Source organism: Planococcus citri, chromosome 5 (genome assembly GCF_950023065.1).
Source record: "Planococcus citri chromosome 5, ihPlaCitr1.1, whole genome shotgun sequence".
NCBI lineage: Eukaryota > Metazoa > Arthropoda > Insecta > Hemiptera > Pseudococcidae > Planococcus > Planococcus citri.
Window position 1 is genome coordinate 62,826,999 of NC_088681.1, and position 17,545 is coordinate 62,844,543.

Sequence of the window (17,545 nt, forward strand, 5' to 3'; positions counted from 1 at the left end):
AGAAAAAAAAACATCAACCATTTGAATTTCATCATTTTTGGCTTCAATTAGAAAAGAGGGGAATAATAGAAGTGGCCTTTAAGGAGGAAATTCACACTTACAAGCAACTGTGAGCTGAGCTTTGGTGGAATTGTCTCCAATATCGTTACTAGCAACCAGTTCGTATTCTCCGGTATGATCTTTGGTGACTTTCTCGATCAGCAGGCAATGTGCACCTTCGGGAGTTGAGACGATTTTCACATTTTCATTATCAATCTTGATGGGTTGACCATTGCATTTCCTGGCAGAGCACAATTTTCGAATAAAAATGTTGCGTCATTTTGCACTCAAGTCCAGGGATCACTTACCAGGTCAATTTGGGCAATGGGAAACCGGTCACTTTGACCTCTAATTTGGCTGGATATCCTTCTACAACTTTGGTAGGTTGTAATTGTGTTTGGAAGGCGGGTGCTTTATCAGCTGGAGTAACTCGGACCACACTGTTGCTGGTTTCATCGCCACATTTATTGGATACGACAATCGAGTACTGGCCCAGATCGGGTATCGTTGAACGTTCGATGGTTAATCCGTAGATTCCATTGGGAGCTGATATGAAATCGTATTGAGGACAGGGGTGTATTTGGTGGCCATCTTTTAACCTATCAAATACATGAAAATATTATTAGAGGATGCTACGAATGAGTCCAGTGAAAAGATGGAGAAGGAGGCATATACCATTTAACTCTAGGTTCTGGGAATGCGGCTACTTGAGCTTCCAATTTGATTGGTTCACCTTCTACGACAGTCACATCGCTGAGGTTTTTGATGAAGGATGGTTTTTTTGGAGCCTCTGCAAACACAAATTGAAACACCAAATTACTCGTTAGGTACTCGAAGAATTGTAAATCGTGATTGAAAAATCTCAACTTACGATTCACGACGACCGCGGTGTTGGCGATACTCTTGCCTAAAGCGTTCGTAGCGACAGCTTTATAAGCTCCACAATCGTTCAAATCAACTTTATCGATATTGAGCTTGACATCGCCCTTTGGACTGACTGAACTTTTGATTCGGGTATTTTCTGGTTTAATTTCTTCGCCATCCTTGAACCTAAATAAACATCGCGTAGATTAAGTATTTGTTTACCTCGTTTAGGTAGGTAACTGTGGAAATGTGGATAGGTTTCTTACCATTGGACCACAGGAATAGGGCTTCCCATGACTTTGGTGCTGATTTCCAAAGGTTCTCCGTCGCTAACTTCGGTAACTCGTTTGAGTGTTTCGCCAAACGACGGTTCGATCAGAGCCATGGTTAGTTTAGCGGACGTTTCGATTTCACCGACTAGATTTTTGGCAGTCACTTTGTACTGAAGGCGAACGAAACAAACGTAATAGATGAGGATATTAGTATTAGAAAATTTTCATAATTCGTAGGTATTCAGTATTTTTTAAATCCTCACTTCATCCACATCGCATTCGGAAAAGTGATCGATAGTCAGGCTGGTGGATAATTGACCCTCTGTTGAAATTTCGATTTTCATGTGATCGCTGGATTCGATTTCTTCACCATTTTTGTACCTGAAAGTATCAACAGATGAACACACGGAGTGTAGTTTTTTGACGCGTTTGAAATTTCAAGTCTATAGGTATTTTATGCTTACCATTTAACATCAGGCTTGGGTAATCCGTTGATTCTCACTTTCATTTGCAATTGATCTCCATCTTGGACAGATTTATCTTCCAGCAATTTCACAAAAGAGGGTTTTTCAGCTGCAAATAAAACAAATTATGATAAAAGGTATTCGAATACGTTGCGATTGAAGAGTGAGAAGAGAGAGAGGGCAATCTGATTCTTAAACGAAGAGGATGAAAACATAATTTTTCTGAATGTTTCTTAGTTGGAGCATTAAGAAATGTAATTTTGTCTCCTCCTGGCGCAGAATCCGCCATTAAAAAATCATGCACAAGTGATGTTTTCGGTTTGTTGATGGAATCGTGAAACAGAACTTCGACTTCGAGATTTGAGAAAATTAACAAAATCATTGTCCTAAGGGACGGGTGGGGTCATAGTTTTCACGTATTTTCAATTTCACAAGAAATGGTCGAGCACTGAAGATTCATTCCTCAAGAATGGCTGAACTAGAAGATACATACAACAAAAATCAATGTGAGAGGTCTAGGTATTTATAGGAATGAGAAATGAAATACAAAATCAATAATCAAAAGTTTAAATTTTGACAAGAGCACAAAATTCAACATTTGTAATAAAAACTCAAATGTAAACTTTCGATATAAACGCCTAAAATTGAAACTTCATCAAAAAATCTCAAAATTGAGCTTTTAAAATGAAGGCTCAAAATTAAACTTTGAAGTAGGTAAGGAAGCTTAAAAAAGAGGGAAAAACTTAAAAAATAAAATGTACTCGTACAAGAAAGCTCATAATCAAGCTGTTAACTAACTAGCTGTCAAGATCCAAGATGAAAAAACGAAAACAGAACATCAAACCTTCACAGCGAACCTTCAAAATTAAATTTGGAAGGGGAAAATCTAAAATCAAACTTCCAACGTAAAAGCTAAACAGAATGTAGGAAAAAAACACAGAATTGCTCCAACAGGAACCTGCGTCTAAATTGAACTTTCAGAGTGAAAGTTCAAGAATGAACTTCCAGGGTGAAAGCTCAATTATGAGCTTCTAAGTCTAAATTGAACTCTCAGGGTGAAAGTTCAGAAGTGAACTTTTATAAGAAACGCTCAAAAGTCAACAGTAAACTTTCAGAGCAAGAGCTGAAAACTGAAATTTAAACATGAAACCTCACTACAAACGAGGGTCATTCCATGTCAACTCAACCAAAAAAAGGCGATTTTGAAAGTCATGTCTTCCGATTTCGCTCAATTTTTTTTTACAATATGTACCCACCCAGTAAGTAAGAAAACCGCAATCAGTTTAGTCCCAGCCCCCTCAGGGGGCTGGGACCAAACTGATTGCGGCTTTCTTACTTACTGGGTGGGTACATATTGCAAAAAAAAATTGAGCGAAATCGAAAGACATGACCCAAAAACGTTGGTTGAGTTGACATGGAATGACCCACGATTAAAAAGTCAATGAAAAGGGAGATAGCTCGAAAGTGCACTTTCAGAAAGAATTACCACATGTTAACTTTCAAGAAACAACGCTCAAAAGTAAACTTTCAGATTGTAAGCACGAAAATGAACTTTTAGATCGAAAGCTCAACCCGAACTTTTAGAATTGAAGCTCAAAAGTGAACTTTCAGGGTATATGCTCGAACGTGAACTTTCAGAGTGAAAGCTCAGAAGCTGACTTTCAGAGTGAAAGCTCAGAAGTTGACTTTCACATCGAAAGCTCAAAAGATGACTTTCACATCGAAAGCTCAAACGTCAACTTTCACACTGAAAGCTCAAACGTCGACTTTCACACTGAAAGCTCAAACGTTGACCTTCACATTGAAAGCTCGAAAGTTGACTTTCACACCAAAAGCTCAAAAGTTGACCTTCACATCAAAAGCTCAAAGGTTGACTTTTACACTGAAAGCTCAAAAGTCTACTTTCACACTGAAAGCTCAAAAGGTGACTTTCACGTTGAAAGCTCACAAATTGACTTTCACGTTGAAAGCTCAAAGTTGACTTTCACATAGAAAGATCTAAAGTTGACCTTCATGTTGAAAGCTCACAAGTTGACTTTCACATTCAAAGCACAAAACCAAACTAAATTCAGCTTTCAATAGGTACAAACAACTGAAAAGTTAACATTCACGCAAAAGCTCAAAAGTAAATGTTCAGAGTGAAAGCTTAAAAGTGAACTTTCACATTGAAAGCTCAAAAGTTGACTTTCACACCAAAAGCTCAAAAGTTGACTTTCACATCAAAAACTGAAAAGTTGACCTTCACATCAAAAGCTCAAAAGTTGACTTTTACACTGGAATCCCAAAAGTCTACTTTCACACTGAAAGCTCAAAAGGTGACTTTCACATTGAAAGCTCAAAAATTGGCTTTCACGTTGAAAGCTCAAAGTTGACTCTCACATTGAAAGCTCAAAAGTTGACTTTCACATAGAAAGCTCTAAAGTTGACCTTCATGTTGAAAGCTCAAAAGTTGACTTTCACATTCAAAGCACAAAACCAAACTAAATTCAGCTTTCAATACAAACAACTGAAAAGTTAACATTCAGGCAAATGCTCAAAAGTGAATGTTCAGTGTGAAAGCTTAAAAGTGAACTTTCAGAGTGAAAGCTCAAAAGTGATTTTTTTAAGGGTGAAAGCACAAACGTGAACTTTTAGGGTAAAAGCTCAAAAGTGAACTTTGAGGGTGAAAACACAAAAGTGAATTTTCAGTGTGAAATCTGAAAACCAAACTAGATTGTGCTTTCAATGCAAAGTACCAAAAAGTCAACATTAAGGCAAAAGCTCAAAAGTTGACTTTTAAGGTAAAAGCTCAAATGTGAACTTGACAGGCGATATCTAGCCCCAAAGTGAAAGCTCAGGTGTGATTTTTCAGAGTAAAGCTCGAAAATAAACTTTCACTGTAAGAGCTGAACGCTGAACTTTCAACGTTTTCAATGCAAACGATCAAAAAGTTAGTCTGCAGGGTGACTGGTTGATAGCTAAGAAGTGAGCTTTCAGTGTGAAGGTTGAAAATCAAACTTTTCAGATTGAACTTCAAAATAAAATCTTCTGAGAAAGCTCAAAGTACAGCTTTTGAATTGGAAGCTGAAAATTCAACTTTCAACATGAAAATTGAAACTTCGAAGCTACCTATCAACACAGCTTCAAAATTTATGAATATCGCAAGAGATTAGGGTGACACTGAGTAGTTGAATCCAAAAAATGAGTAAATACCTATTCAAACTCAGCCTCTTGAAATTAGTGAAAATCGATACGCTACATCATAATTATTTTTTTAATTTTTAAAATGTCCATAATTTTCCAAAAAATTTATCTCTGCACGTATCCCACGTGTTCATTTGTCAGAAAGAGTCTTGAAACACATTTGGCCACAAATTTCCCATACTTCAATTTTCAACTCGCACGTGTCGTACCTATTCTTGACGACGGATTCTGCGCCAGGAGGAGGAAAAAAAACCGTCCCCCGACAGTTCAACTGAGAAACATTCAGCGAAATTATTCGCAGCCGATCCTAATAAAATTAGCAGACTTCTGAATTTTTCGATCAAGATCCTAAAGTTAGCAATCCGAAAAAATCTTCGTCAATTCGATTTTGAAAAAATATAATCTACACTTTTAAAGAACTTACTGTACAACTTCAGACTGGCGACTTGACTATTCGATCCAACTTTATTCTTGGCCAGTATTTTATACTCTCCTTCATCAGGCAACGAGCAGTCTTCGATCGATAAACGATGCACCGTTCTGTACTCGTCTACTTTTTCCGAAGTAATTTTGAACTTTTGTCCTTCTTCTGTGATTTCTTTACCGTTCGCGTACCAGGTAACTGTGGCTTCAGGAGTCGACTTGACGATCACTTCGAACGTACAAGGCATAGTCGGAGGAACGACTAGATCTCGGAATGTGTCAATTTCTGGTTCCATCACAATGGTCAACGAAGCCTGAAAACAACTCGGTTTTTCAAAACACCTTCAATTACGAAATAGGCAGGTCCTCAAATATACAAATAGGTAGACTTACGCTAGAATCCGTGCTTCCGTGTTTATTGGTAACTTTAACTTTATACGTTCCGGTATCGCTAAGCTCGGTCGAGGGTATCGTCATCGTGTAAGTGCACTCTTTCAATCCTAACTCGATATCTTTGACTTTGACGTTGAATTCTGCATTAACGTCTCTATCGTCGACGGTCCTGCACAAAAATAAAATACGATTATCAAGATTTAAACGCTTCAACTGCTACATTCTCTAATAATTGAATTATACCATTTGGCCTCTGGTACAGGATCAGCGACGAATGTCGCCTCAAGTACACCTTTCTGTCTTTTGGTGACTGTGGTTTTTTTCAGGCCTTCTCTCAGTTTAGGTCCACGTAAGTTTTCAACGTCTGTAATAAAAAATTATGCAATTATTTAATCGAAGCTTTATAATTCAACTTCGAGTTTGAATTCTTTCCTGACTTGAAAGACTCAGCTTACTCGATATGATTAATTTAGCTTCCTGAGAAGTTTCACCGATACTGTTCTCCAATTTAACCGAATAGACGCCTGCGTCTATAGATTTTAAATCTGATATCTCTAATTTATATTTATCGCCGTCTTCTGTCATAGCGAAATGTTTCGAATCGTTAAGTTCTTCTCCGTTTTTATACCTGAGACATGATGAAATAATATTTACAACTTTTCATACATATAAATGAGGTCTGAGGAATAATTCTCAAGATACCATATAGCTGTAGGACGAGGTACTCCGAATCCAACCACTTCGAATGCGGCAGATAAAGTCTCAAATGTATCGATATCTTTCTCCATACCAGATAAAATTCTAGGATACTCTGTAACACGTTTCGAAACAAATTCCCAATTAATAATCTTAACCAGACGATGAATATTTAGACATAAGTGAAATAGATAGATAAAAAAAAATCGTGCAATAATATTGTTCAAAGTTAACAAAGAAAACCCTAAGATCAAAAGTCACACACGTGTAAATAAAAACTTACCTCACTTGCAAAGCCGCATTGATTGGTTACGAAAGCTTTTTACGACACAATCGAACGAAACAGCTCATGAAAATGAGTTAATTAGTGAGTAAATTAAGTAAAGGCAATCCGAGTTAAAATGCAATGAGCTCACGACCAGAATAAAGTATCTTCATAATAATCATGAAATATTTTGTAAAAATATTTCCAACATCGATTCCAATATTCTTTGGTACATCATGTAAGAATAAATCATATACAAACAAATAAATTATTAGATATCATTAAAAAAGAGAGAAAAAAATTAACAAAATTAAAAAGATAGAGAAAGAGAGAAAAATTGGCATTAAAATGAATCAGCGAAAGGAAACCTTCGATTACCTATCGATCGATAACCAGAGTAAGAAACTTGCGAGTTTGTCAAAAGATGAATTGCCTCTTTTTTTAATTTTCTTATTTCAAATGACAAGTTTCCTTTCGCTCTTCCATCGACAGATAGAAAAATTCATAATGTTATTAAATAATTAATAAATATTATAGCCATCGTTTGTAACAGTCCAGTGTTGCCAAAAAAAACAAATATTATCTATTTATTTTTTTTTTTAATAAAAAAGTTGAAATTTTGATAAATGGTACAATAACCAATAAAATGATGTAAAAAAATGGACTGATACAAAAAAATCATCACATAACAATCAATCGTTTAAAAAGCATAGATTATCGTTTCTTGAGAATGTTTCAAAATATTCGCTGCGAATGGGTATGCAGGGGAAGGGGGAAGTAACAAAATCATCCTGAGAATCAAATGAACGAGATAGCCCATTTAAGAGTATTATTATTAAATGAAAATTTAAAAGGAAGCTGATCAATTCATAACCACGAATATCTTCTAAATCGATCTATTACCTATCATTTGATCCAAAACAATGAATCGATTCAAAGAAAATCACTCGCGAACGAATCAGTACATAAGCAATTTGAAATTGAATGATTCAAATCAGAAAAATGATATATATGAATATTGAATTTTAAAAAAACTGATTTCGGAACTGAATCTGTTGTTCACGACCGACTGATTCCTGATTCACTATCGATTTTCCAACAAAGATTACAGAATGAAATGATCAATACCTCGAAAATGAATTTTCAAACTGACTTTATCGTTCACGGACAAATATTCACAATCAGTAATTTTCCAACAAATTATTCGCGAATGAATCAGTCAAAATAAATCAGAATCTAGAAATAAAATTTTAGAATAAAAAATTTATCATCACCAAACTTCATAAAAGTTGAAATTGACTCTTTTGTTCATGAACGACTGATTCATTTGTCATTTTTACAACAAAATCATTCGCGAACGAATCAATCACACTTGATCATTCAAATCGAAAAAATAAAATTTCACATTTCAGAATATGAGAATAATAATAATACATGCTCACAAACGGCATTACGAAAAATTAACTTTGAAAATGATTCTTTCGTTCACGAACGACTGATTCATTATCAATTTTTCAGCAAATATTTGCGACCAAATTATTCAAAAATCATTCAAATCGAAAAATAAAATTTTAAAACAAAAAATTTATCATCACCAAACATATAGAAGTTGAAATTAACTCTTTTGTTCATAAACTACCGATTCATTGTCAATTTTCCAGAAAATCATTCGCGAACGAATCAGACAAAATTTAAAAGATCAAAAAAATTAAAAAATTTAGAATTAAAACTCGTAATTAGAAATGAAAATCCTCTTAGAAAATGAAATTATCGTTCACGAACGACTGATTCATCATCATCAATTTTTATTTTTTAAACAAATCATTCTCGAACGAACCAGTCATAAAATATTCAAATCGAAAAGATTAAATTTCAAAATAAATGATTATCATTTCAAAAAATTAATTTTGAAAAGGGTTCAATCGTTCACGAACGACTGATTCATAATTAATTTTCAAACAATTGTGACTCGCGAACGAATCATACATGATTACTCACAAGTCACAAGCCCGATGAAAAAAAAATGAAATTATGATCATTGCAAAAAAATTAAAACCAATTTTAAAATGAGTGTCTTTCTCCACCTTTCATGAACGACTGATTCATTATCAATTCTTTAACAATCATATGCGAACAAATGATCGAAATCCCCCCCCCCCCATCGGAATTGATAATCAGAATAATCATCGCGAGAAGAAAATCAATTTGAAAACTGACTCTCGTTCATGAACGACTGATTCATTATCCATTCTCCAAGAAATCATTCGCGAACGAATCAGTCAAAATTAATCAAATCGAAAAAATAAAAATTTCAAAATGTTTAAAATCATAACGTACTTGTATCATAAGGGTCATTCCATGTCAACTCAACCAAAAAAAGGCGATTTTGAAAGTCATGTCTTTCGATTTGGCTCAATTTTTTTTTACAATATATACCCACCAAGTAAGTAAGAACCCCGCAATTAGTTTGGTCCCAGCCCCCTCAGAGGGCGGGTGGGGGGGGGCTTCCATTATTTTCACATTGTCTCGAGGTACTCAACTTCAGCAGCCCATTCCTCCGAAATTATGATACTTTGATCAAAACTGATTTCACAGTTCGAAAGGGCATTGCATTTAGAACTTTTTAAGGATTTTGAAATTTTCAAAAGTTGAAAGTTGAACTTTCAAATTGGAAGTACAAATTTCAAAATAGCGCTGTAAGTGGGAGCTACCATTTAAAATTTTGAAAAAATTTCCATAGATGTACCTTTTGATGCTATTTCGAAATATTTAAGTTTCGAGATGGGATCTCTCAATGGAGGGGGAGCACCCCCACCCCCAATTTTGGGCGAAACTTTCGAAAGAAAATCTGGGGCATGTGACACATGGAATAGTATGTTTTTGGTGACGCTGAACACGAATATGACGTCAGATTTGTGATTGGACCCCATCCACTGCCCCCAGCACCTCCCCAAAAGGGGTGACCCCCCCAAGATGGCTACATTCGTGTGACACATGAAATAGTATGTTTTCGATATCGCTGAACACGAATATTGCCTTAGTTTCTCGAATTTACTTCACCCATGGCCCCCAAAACCTCCCCCAATAGGTAAAAGTCCAAAAAAATTGTTGGAGGCCGTGGATGGGGTCCTATCAAAAATCTGACGTCATATTCGTGTTCAGCGTCACCAAAAACATACAATTCGATATATCACATGCCCCAGATTTTCTTTCGAAATTTTCGTCCAAAATTGGGGGTGGGGGTGCTCCCCCTCCATTGAGAGATCCTATCTCGAAACTTGAATATTTCGAAATAGCATCAAAAGGTACATCTAAGGAAATTTTTTCAAAATTTTAAATGGTAGCTCCCACTTGCAGCGCCATTTTGAAATTTGTACTTTCAATTTGAAAGTTCAACTTTCAACTTTTGAACATTTCAAAATGCTTAAAAAGTTCTAAATGCAATGCCCTTTCGAACTGTGAAATCAGTTTTGATCAAAGTATCATTGTTTTGGAGGAATGGGCTGCTGAAGTTGAGTACCTCGAGACAATGTGAAAATAATGGAAGCCCCTCCACCCGCCCCCTGAGGGGTCTGGAACTTAACTAATTGCGGGGTTCTTACTTACTGGGTGGGTATATATTGTAAAAAAAAATTAAGCGAAATCGAAAGACATGACTTTCAAAATCGCCTTTTTTTGGTTGAGTTGACATGGAATGACCCATAACAAAAAATGAAATTTCCACAATTATTAAATTACAAGAAATATATTCAGCAAAGGATTAATTGATCACGAACGACTGATTCATTTTCAAATTTTTCAGCTGGTTAATGCTTTTTAAAAAATTTCATAAAAATATTGAAATGAAATAAAGCCCATGAAAAAATCTAAGATGATGAGTCAATAAGTGCATTGATTCGACATTTTTCAGATTAATTGGCCAGCAAAAGGAATAGAATCCCAACTCATTCTGCTCTAATCATGAAAGCCTCTTGGTTCCCACCTCATTTCAGCGAATATTTCGAAACTTAACAATAGAAAATCCGCAAACTCGAAGCGATTCAAATCCATTTGAGACGAATGTCGTACCTCCTTTTGCTTCTTTCACTTCAGCCAACGAGGCTCGTTTACTTTTAGATGCCTTTTCATCATCCATCGACAAGTCCGGAACCGATTCCAAGGTAGAAGAACGTTCGGTAGGCATCCTTTTGATAGTTCGTTTAGCATCAGACTCGTCTCCTTTTTTCTGCGTTTCACCTTCTTCGGCTTTTTGACTCGGGGTTTTATCGAGATCTGAAACTTTGGGAGTTTTCGATTCAGATTTCTCGAACATAACCTCATCGGCATCTGTGATATCTTGCGATACACCCCTAGAGGGAGTTTTTAGTTTCTGTTCCGAAGGCTTGGTAGGTTCTTCGGATTTCTCGGCTAGTTCTTTGATTTCGACGGATCTGCCACGTTGGGGAGTTTTAGGTTTTGTTTCACTAACGCTTTTCGGTTCGTCTTTTTCTTTATCGAGTTTTTCAGATACATCTAGGAGTTCAGCTTTGGCAGGAGATTTAGATTCATCGGATTCGTCGGGTTTTGACGACGATGATCTTGATAATCTACGTGGAGTGGATTTTTCCGCGGCTTCTTCTACTTCTGCGGTTTTAATCGACGATGTTCTCGATAATCTTCGTGGAGTACTAGGTTCTTCGGGTTCTGCAGTTTTAATTGAAGATGCTCTGGAGAGCCTTTTGGGGGTGGAGGGTTCTTCAGCATCTGCGTTTTTAATTGAAGATGCTCTAGAAAACCTTCTGGGAGTGGAAGGTTCTTCGGGTTCTTCGGTTTTGATGGAAGATGCTCTAGAAAACCTTCTAGGAGTGGAAGGTTCTTCAGGTTCTGCGGTTTTAATGGAAGATGCCCTAGAGAGCGTTCTAGGAGTGGATTTCTCCTCGGGTTCTTCGGATTCTGCAGTTTTAATCGATGATGTTCTCGAGAATCTGCGTCGAGTTGGCGTCTCGGCAGATTCGTCGGTTTTCTCGGCTATTTCGAACGATCTACCTCTCTGAGGTGTTTTGGGCTCTTCAACGGTTGGTTTTTCAGCCTCTGGTGCATCTTTTGTATCGAAAGAGCTACCTCTTTGAGATGTTTTTGATTCTGTCACTTCGGCTTTCTCCGGATCCGGTACCGATTTATCGATTTTTTCCTCCAAATCGAGAGCACTGGCACGTCTCGAGGTTCTGGGCGTTTGTTCGAGGGGACTTTTCGATTCGTCGATCGATTTACGTTTCAGATCAGACGCCTCGAACGATTTCCCTTGCTTGGACGCATCGAGCGAATCTTCGGTTGGTTTCGATTTCTCGGCATATTTTTGACGTTTTTCTTCGGCTTCTACGACCTCGTAGGAATCTGCTCGTTTAGGTTTCTCGAGCGCAGTCTCCGTAACGCTTTTCGGCTCTTCTGGTATATCAGCTTGAGACAACTCGCGCGAACGTCTACGACTCCTTCGTTCTTCCAATTCTTTATTCTGCGATTCTTGCTGTTTCTCTAGGATTTCACCCAAGATACTACGTTGTGTTTGGATCCTCTTGAATAGCTCCTCGCATCCGTCATCTTCGCCGGAATCGATAATACGAGACGGCTGTTCGTCGAAACTGACCGCTTTCGTGGGTTTCCTGGCGGTATCGTCGAAACTACTCATCGATTTCAGTGAACTTTTCCGAGCGATGATTCTTTCCTCGATTTCGGCCACTTTGGATTGCTGTCGTTCGAGCAGAGCTGCTTTTTGAGCAGGTTTCACGTCGCTTTCTTCGATCATCGATGATTTTCTCGAGCTGTCGTAACTAATAATGTCTATTTTGCTTTCGCCTTCGGCTGCGGATAATTTTCGGTTGATTTCGTTCAATAAATCTTCGCCGGTTTTCGAGCTGTGTCTTTTGATGATACCTTCGCGCGAATTCGATCTGGATATTTTTTCATTCATTTCTAAATTCAACTCGTCTTCTTCGTTTAGCTCGTAGACATTGGTAGATGATTTTTTCGACACGTTGAGATCAGCATTGACGTTGGAATCTTCTGGATTTTCGTCTTCGGAGATGGAAACGATGGAAACACCTCGACTTATGTTGATCTTAATATAATGCTCGTTCTCGGGAGGTTCTTCGACTACACCGAAGCTGCTAGGTTTCATTTCAGCAGCAGCCACGAACTCTTCGCTGCGTAGCTCTCGAACGCTGAATGTTTCCTCGTCGGCTGCTTCTGAAGAGAGACGTTTCCGCAAAGGAGTCTTATCACCTGGAATCGTATGATTAGGTATTATATGCAAAATGAGAACGTTAGTATCAAGACCACGCGGCGACTAAATGTACCACAGATCTATAAGATACTCCCGGATTGGTCACCAGAGAGGGCTTACACTCGTATTAGCCCAGTCGGTCAATCTTGGAGGCTTTTGGAGGTTTTTTTTTTACTACGATACTCACTTTTATTGGGCTCTTGTTTTTCTGTTTTTTCAACGCTCGGTTTCCGCCTTACGGGCAACTTGACGGTTACTTGGTCTTTTACCTGTTCGTCGGCGACTTTGCATTCTTCTACTTCTAATCAAAGCAATAACAAAACACTACCGCATCAGATAACGAGTCTGGTACGATGATACCTGATGCGTTTGACTAAACTACGAGTACAAATTACAATTCGTTAAAGGTTTTACTGGTACTCTACGATTAAGTCAAGTATTAGGTATTTCAACGCTTCGATGAGAGCTATGTGTATTTACATAGATGATTTTTTTCTCTTTTTTTGTCAACAACTACGAAATGAATAGGTATTTACATCATGATGGGCCTAAATTTACGTGGTTTCTGAACTTCTATTCGAATTCTTCCACTTTGAATGACTGGATTTTGACTTTTCTGGTCAATTGAAGAAAGATATGCACAAACTACAAATTACCTAATCGTATGGTCAATCCTCCGGGACAACTTTTTTCTAAAAGGGGACATCCTAAGGAACATTTTAAAGCAAACTTGTCCCCAAAAAAAATTGGCCTAAATTACAAAATGGCGGCCATTTTGATAGACAGGTCAGCCGAAATCGCAGATTTTGCGTTTCAACATAGCTCTAGCACGAAATTTTTCAAACTTTACAAAGGTAGATCGGAAGATCATGCAAAAATTCATCACCTGTCAAAATTTCAAGTGCTAAAGGGTGTTTTTCGATTTTTGGTGAATTTTTGAAAATCGAATTTAGGCCAAAAATGAGGGAAAAAATCAAAATTTTACCAAATTGACCAAGAAAGCTGAAATTTGGGATATAAGTACCCTATTTTCGACATGCCAAATCGATTGCAAATGGTTTCACCCCGTTTTGAGCAGTTCTGGAGCCTCCAGCAGATTTTTGAAACTCGAAATTCCCACAAAGTTCCATCAAATTGGAGTTGTAAAGCTGAAATTTATTCTAAAAACTAATTTCGATATGCTACGATGTACTGCAGGTAAATTTCAAGTCGTTTTGGAGGCTCCAGCGACTTTTTGAAAATTCCTAAATCCTCCAGCAGATGCTTGAAATTTTAAATTTTCACAAAATTTCATCAAATGGAGATGGAAAGCTGAAATTTACTCTACTCTCCAATTTTAACACCCTCTGAAGACGACTTCAGGCGGGTTCAAGTCATTTTAGAGCCTCCAGCGACTTTTTTGAAAATTACTGGAGCCTCCAGTAGATTTTTGAAACTTGACATTTCCCCAACATTAATTTATCAAATGGAGTTGTCAAGCTGAAATTTGCTTCGCAGACTACATGGTGGTTTCAAATGGTTTTAAAGCTTCCAGCTACTTTTAGGAAATTTCAATTTTCCAAAAAAACCTCGCTGGAGGCTCCAAAACGACTTGAAATCCACCAGCAGTTAACTTCGTAGCGTGTTGAAATTAGGTTGCAGAATGAATTTCGACTCTCCATCTCAGTTTGATGAAATTTTGGGGAAATTTCAAGTTTCAAAAATGTACTGGAGGCTCCAGTAATTTTCAAAAATGTCACTGGAGGCTCTAAAATGACTTGAACTCATCTGAAGTCGTCTTCAGAGGGTGTTAAAATTGGAGTGTAGAGTAAATTTCAGCTTTCCATCTCTATTTGATGAAATTTTGTAAAAATTTAAAGTTTCAAAAATCTGCTGGAGGATTCAGAAATGTTCAAAAAGGTCGTTGGAGGCTCCAAAACGACTTGAAATTCACCTGCAGTACTTCGTAGCGTATTGAAATTAGTTTTTAGAATAAATTTCAGCTTTACAACTCCAATTTGATGGAATTTTGTGGGAATTTCTAGTTTCAAAAATCTGCTGGAGGCTTCAAAACTGCTCAAAACGGGTTGAAACCGGTTTCAATCGATTTGGCATGTCGAAAATAGGGTATACCCGAAATTTCAGCTTTCTTGGTCAATATGGTAAAATTTTGATTTTTTCCTCATTTTTGGCATAAATTCGATTTTCAAAAATTCACCAAAAATCGAAAAACGCACTTTAGCACTTGAAATTTTGACAGGTGATAAATTTTTGCATGATCTTTCGATCTACCATTGTAAAGTTTGAAAAAGTTCGTGCAAGTCCTATATGTTAAAACGCAAAATCTGCGATTTTGGCTGACCTGTCACTCAAAATAGCCGCCATTTTGTAAGTAAGGCCAACTTTTTTTGGGCAAGTTTGCTTTAAGATGTTCCTTAGGATACCCCTTTAAGAAAAAAGTCGTCACGGAGGATCGGGGGGGGGGGTGCAATTACTCCTATTGTCATATGCCGGACTATGACAAAAAGTTGATAAAATAGCATTAAAACCACACAAAAATACTTATATATGTACCTAAAAATATTCAATCAAGACATCAGAAAAATTTACGCAAAAATTATGCAATGAAATTTGAGAATCATTAAATAATTAATATTGAAAAGTAAGTAATAAAAAATCTCCAAAGCAATGAAAAATTGCCAAAAATTCCAGGAAAATTAAACCAAAAAAAAAAAAAAAACAGAGTTCAAAATAACAACACTGCACTGATGACAAAAAAGCAAAAAAAAATGAAAGCTTATCGAGTATTATTCTCCAAAAAATGAGGGCAATTATAAAATACTGAAAATAATGAGAAAAATTCAAAAATTCAAAAAACAGTATAAAGAAAAAATTTGCAAAAAAAAACGAGTGAAAATGACGCCACCAACTGCTAAAATGTTGCATAAATTGCACAAAATTTCAATAAATTGTTGAAAATTGAAATAGGTAATTAGTCTACAGAATTGCATAAAATGACGTAAACTGAGTTTTAAAAAACTGTTGGAATTCGACAAAATATTTCAAAAATTACATAAAATATCCACAAAACGTATTAAAATAATAAAAAAATGGGGGAAAATGCTAAAAAAAATTGTCGAGGTTACCAAAAATGTCATCAAAACCAAGTAAATTGCCACCACAATTACATAATGACTTTAAAATGACACAAAACCTCAAATAATGATTTCAAATTTATAGTTAAATTTCTCAGAAACTGTACAAATGACTGAAAAATTTGCCAATCACTGACGAAAATTCGATCAAACTGCCATAAAATCATTGTAAATGGCAGAAAATATTGTAAACGAAAAAAAGTTCTTACATTTTGTAAAAAATTGCACAAAATACCAAATAAATAATTTGAAATCAGCAGAAAATGAGCAAAAAAGACATGAGAACTTATGAAAATGATTGAAAAAATTGCTAAAAGTTCCTCAAAACTGAGTTTCTACGCCGTAAAATCAAAGAGAAATCATGAAAAATTTGCAAAAAATTAAAAAACTTTATAATACATATGCAAATTGCTGCAAAAAATTGAAAAAATTTTCATCACAGTTTTCAGAAATAGCGCAAAATGCTAAAAAAATACGATTTTTCAAAATTTTAACCCCTTTTTTGGGGCACAGAGGGGCTTTGAGGAACTGAACCCGTTTTTCAAATATATAATTCAGTTGTGTGTTACTTGAAAAATCGATCACCCCCCCCCCCCCACCAACCCCTGGCAGAGGCGTAGCCAAGGGGGGGTTTGGGGGGTCGAGACCCCCCCCCCCATTGGCGCAGGGTCGCTGCTAAAATTTTACGATTAAAATTTCTCATTTCTCCGCTGCACATGCATAATATTACGACAAACCAAATAGTTGGGTATAGTAATGAATAAATAGGTAACAATAAGTCAATTCGTATCACGTTCACATCCTCTGGCGGGTTGGTGAAAATTGCACGTATACAATTGCACCCATACAATTGCACGTGCGAAATTGAACGTATACAATTGAACGTGTGTGATAATTGCACGCCTGTGAAAATAGAACGTTTACAGCGTTCAATTATTACGTTCAACAATCTGATTTCATTTATTCATAATAATCATAGAAGTTCAAAAAATTGAGATTTTTTTCAAAAATGTTGGAAAGGGTTCTAAAAATAGGCAGATTTTGAAGCAATTGCTTTAAGAAATCAAGGAAAGGAGAGGACAAAATCGAGTTTTGAAGGGAAAAGCAAATCATATAAAAACATTCTTTGAATAGTGAGGCTTGAAATGTACCAGCTACCTACGGGAGGAGGTGTTTTTTTTTATTAAGGAAAATTACCACACTAACCAAACCAAATTTAATTTTTTTTTCCTTCAAAATTGTTGTTCTGATTCCGAATTCTTCTAAAAATTTTGGTTTGAAAAATTTACCCCGAATTGGGAGGTAATAAAAATTTTTGTGAAAAGTACAAGAATGGTTTTTGTAGAAAGTGCTTTTTTTTAAAAAAAGAAATCTTGAAACTCACAATTTTAGTAGGAGTAGATACCTATTGACTTTTCTACCTCCAAGAAGGGGAGGGATGCATCTCACATCAATTTATTTTCAGACATTAAATTTGCGTACGTTCTATTTTCACATGCGTGCAATTATCACACACGTTCAATTGTATACGTTCAATTGTATACGTGCAATTT

At 36.4% G+C, this 17,545-nt stretch overlaps 1 protein-coding gene across 6 annotated transcripts in view; it reads right to left on the reverse strand.

Annotated features, from left to right (window-relative positions):
• Window positions 1-17,545, reverse strand: part of LOC135848732 (obscurin-like) — a 142,847-nt gene that overhangs the window by 19,641 nt on the left and 105,661 nt on the right. For 3 of the 6 annotated variants that reach the window (XM_065368705.1, XM_065368703.1, XM_065368702.1), the window contains 14 exons: window positions 13,046-13,159; window positions 10,668-12,857; window positions 6,341-6,449; window positions 6,094-6,266; window positions 5,882-6,002; window positions 5,639-5,807; window positions 5,247-5,559; window positions 1,640-1,748; window positions 1,439-1,556; window positions 1,170-1,345; window positions 911-1,089; window positions 715-829; window positions 348-638; window positions 102-280 (listed from right to left, as the gene is read on the reverse strand). In XM_065368705.1, coding sequence (XP_065224777.1) covers window positions 102-280; window positions 348-638; window positions 715-829; window positions 911-1,089; window positions 1,170-1,345; window positions 1,439-1,556; window positions 1,640-1,748; window positions 5,247-5,559; window positions 5,639-5,807; window positions 5,882-6,002; window positions 6,094-6,266; window positions 6,341-6,449; window positions 10,668-12,857; window positions 13,046-13,159 — 4,356 coding nt within the window. The remainder of the gene's footprint in view (window positions 1-101; window positions 281-347; window positions 639-714; window positions 830-910; window positions 1,090-1,169; window positions 1,346-1,438; window positions 1,557-1,639; window positions 1,749-5,246; window positions 5,560-5,638; window positions 5,808-5,881; window positions 6,003-6,093; window positions 6,267-6,340; window positions 6,450-10,667; window positions 12,858-13,045; window positions 13,160-17,545) is intronic. The other 3 variants (XM_065368706.1, XM_065368707.1, XM_065368704.1) reach the window with 2 other exon arrangements.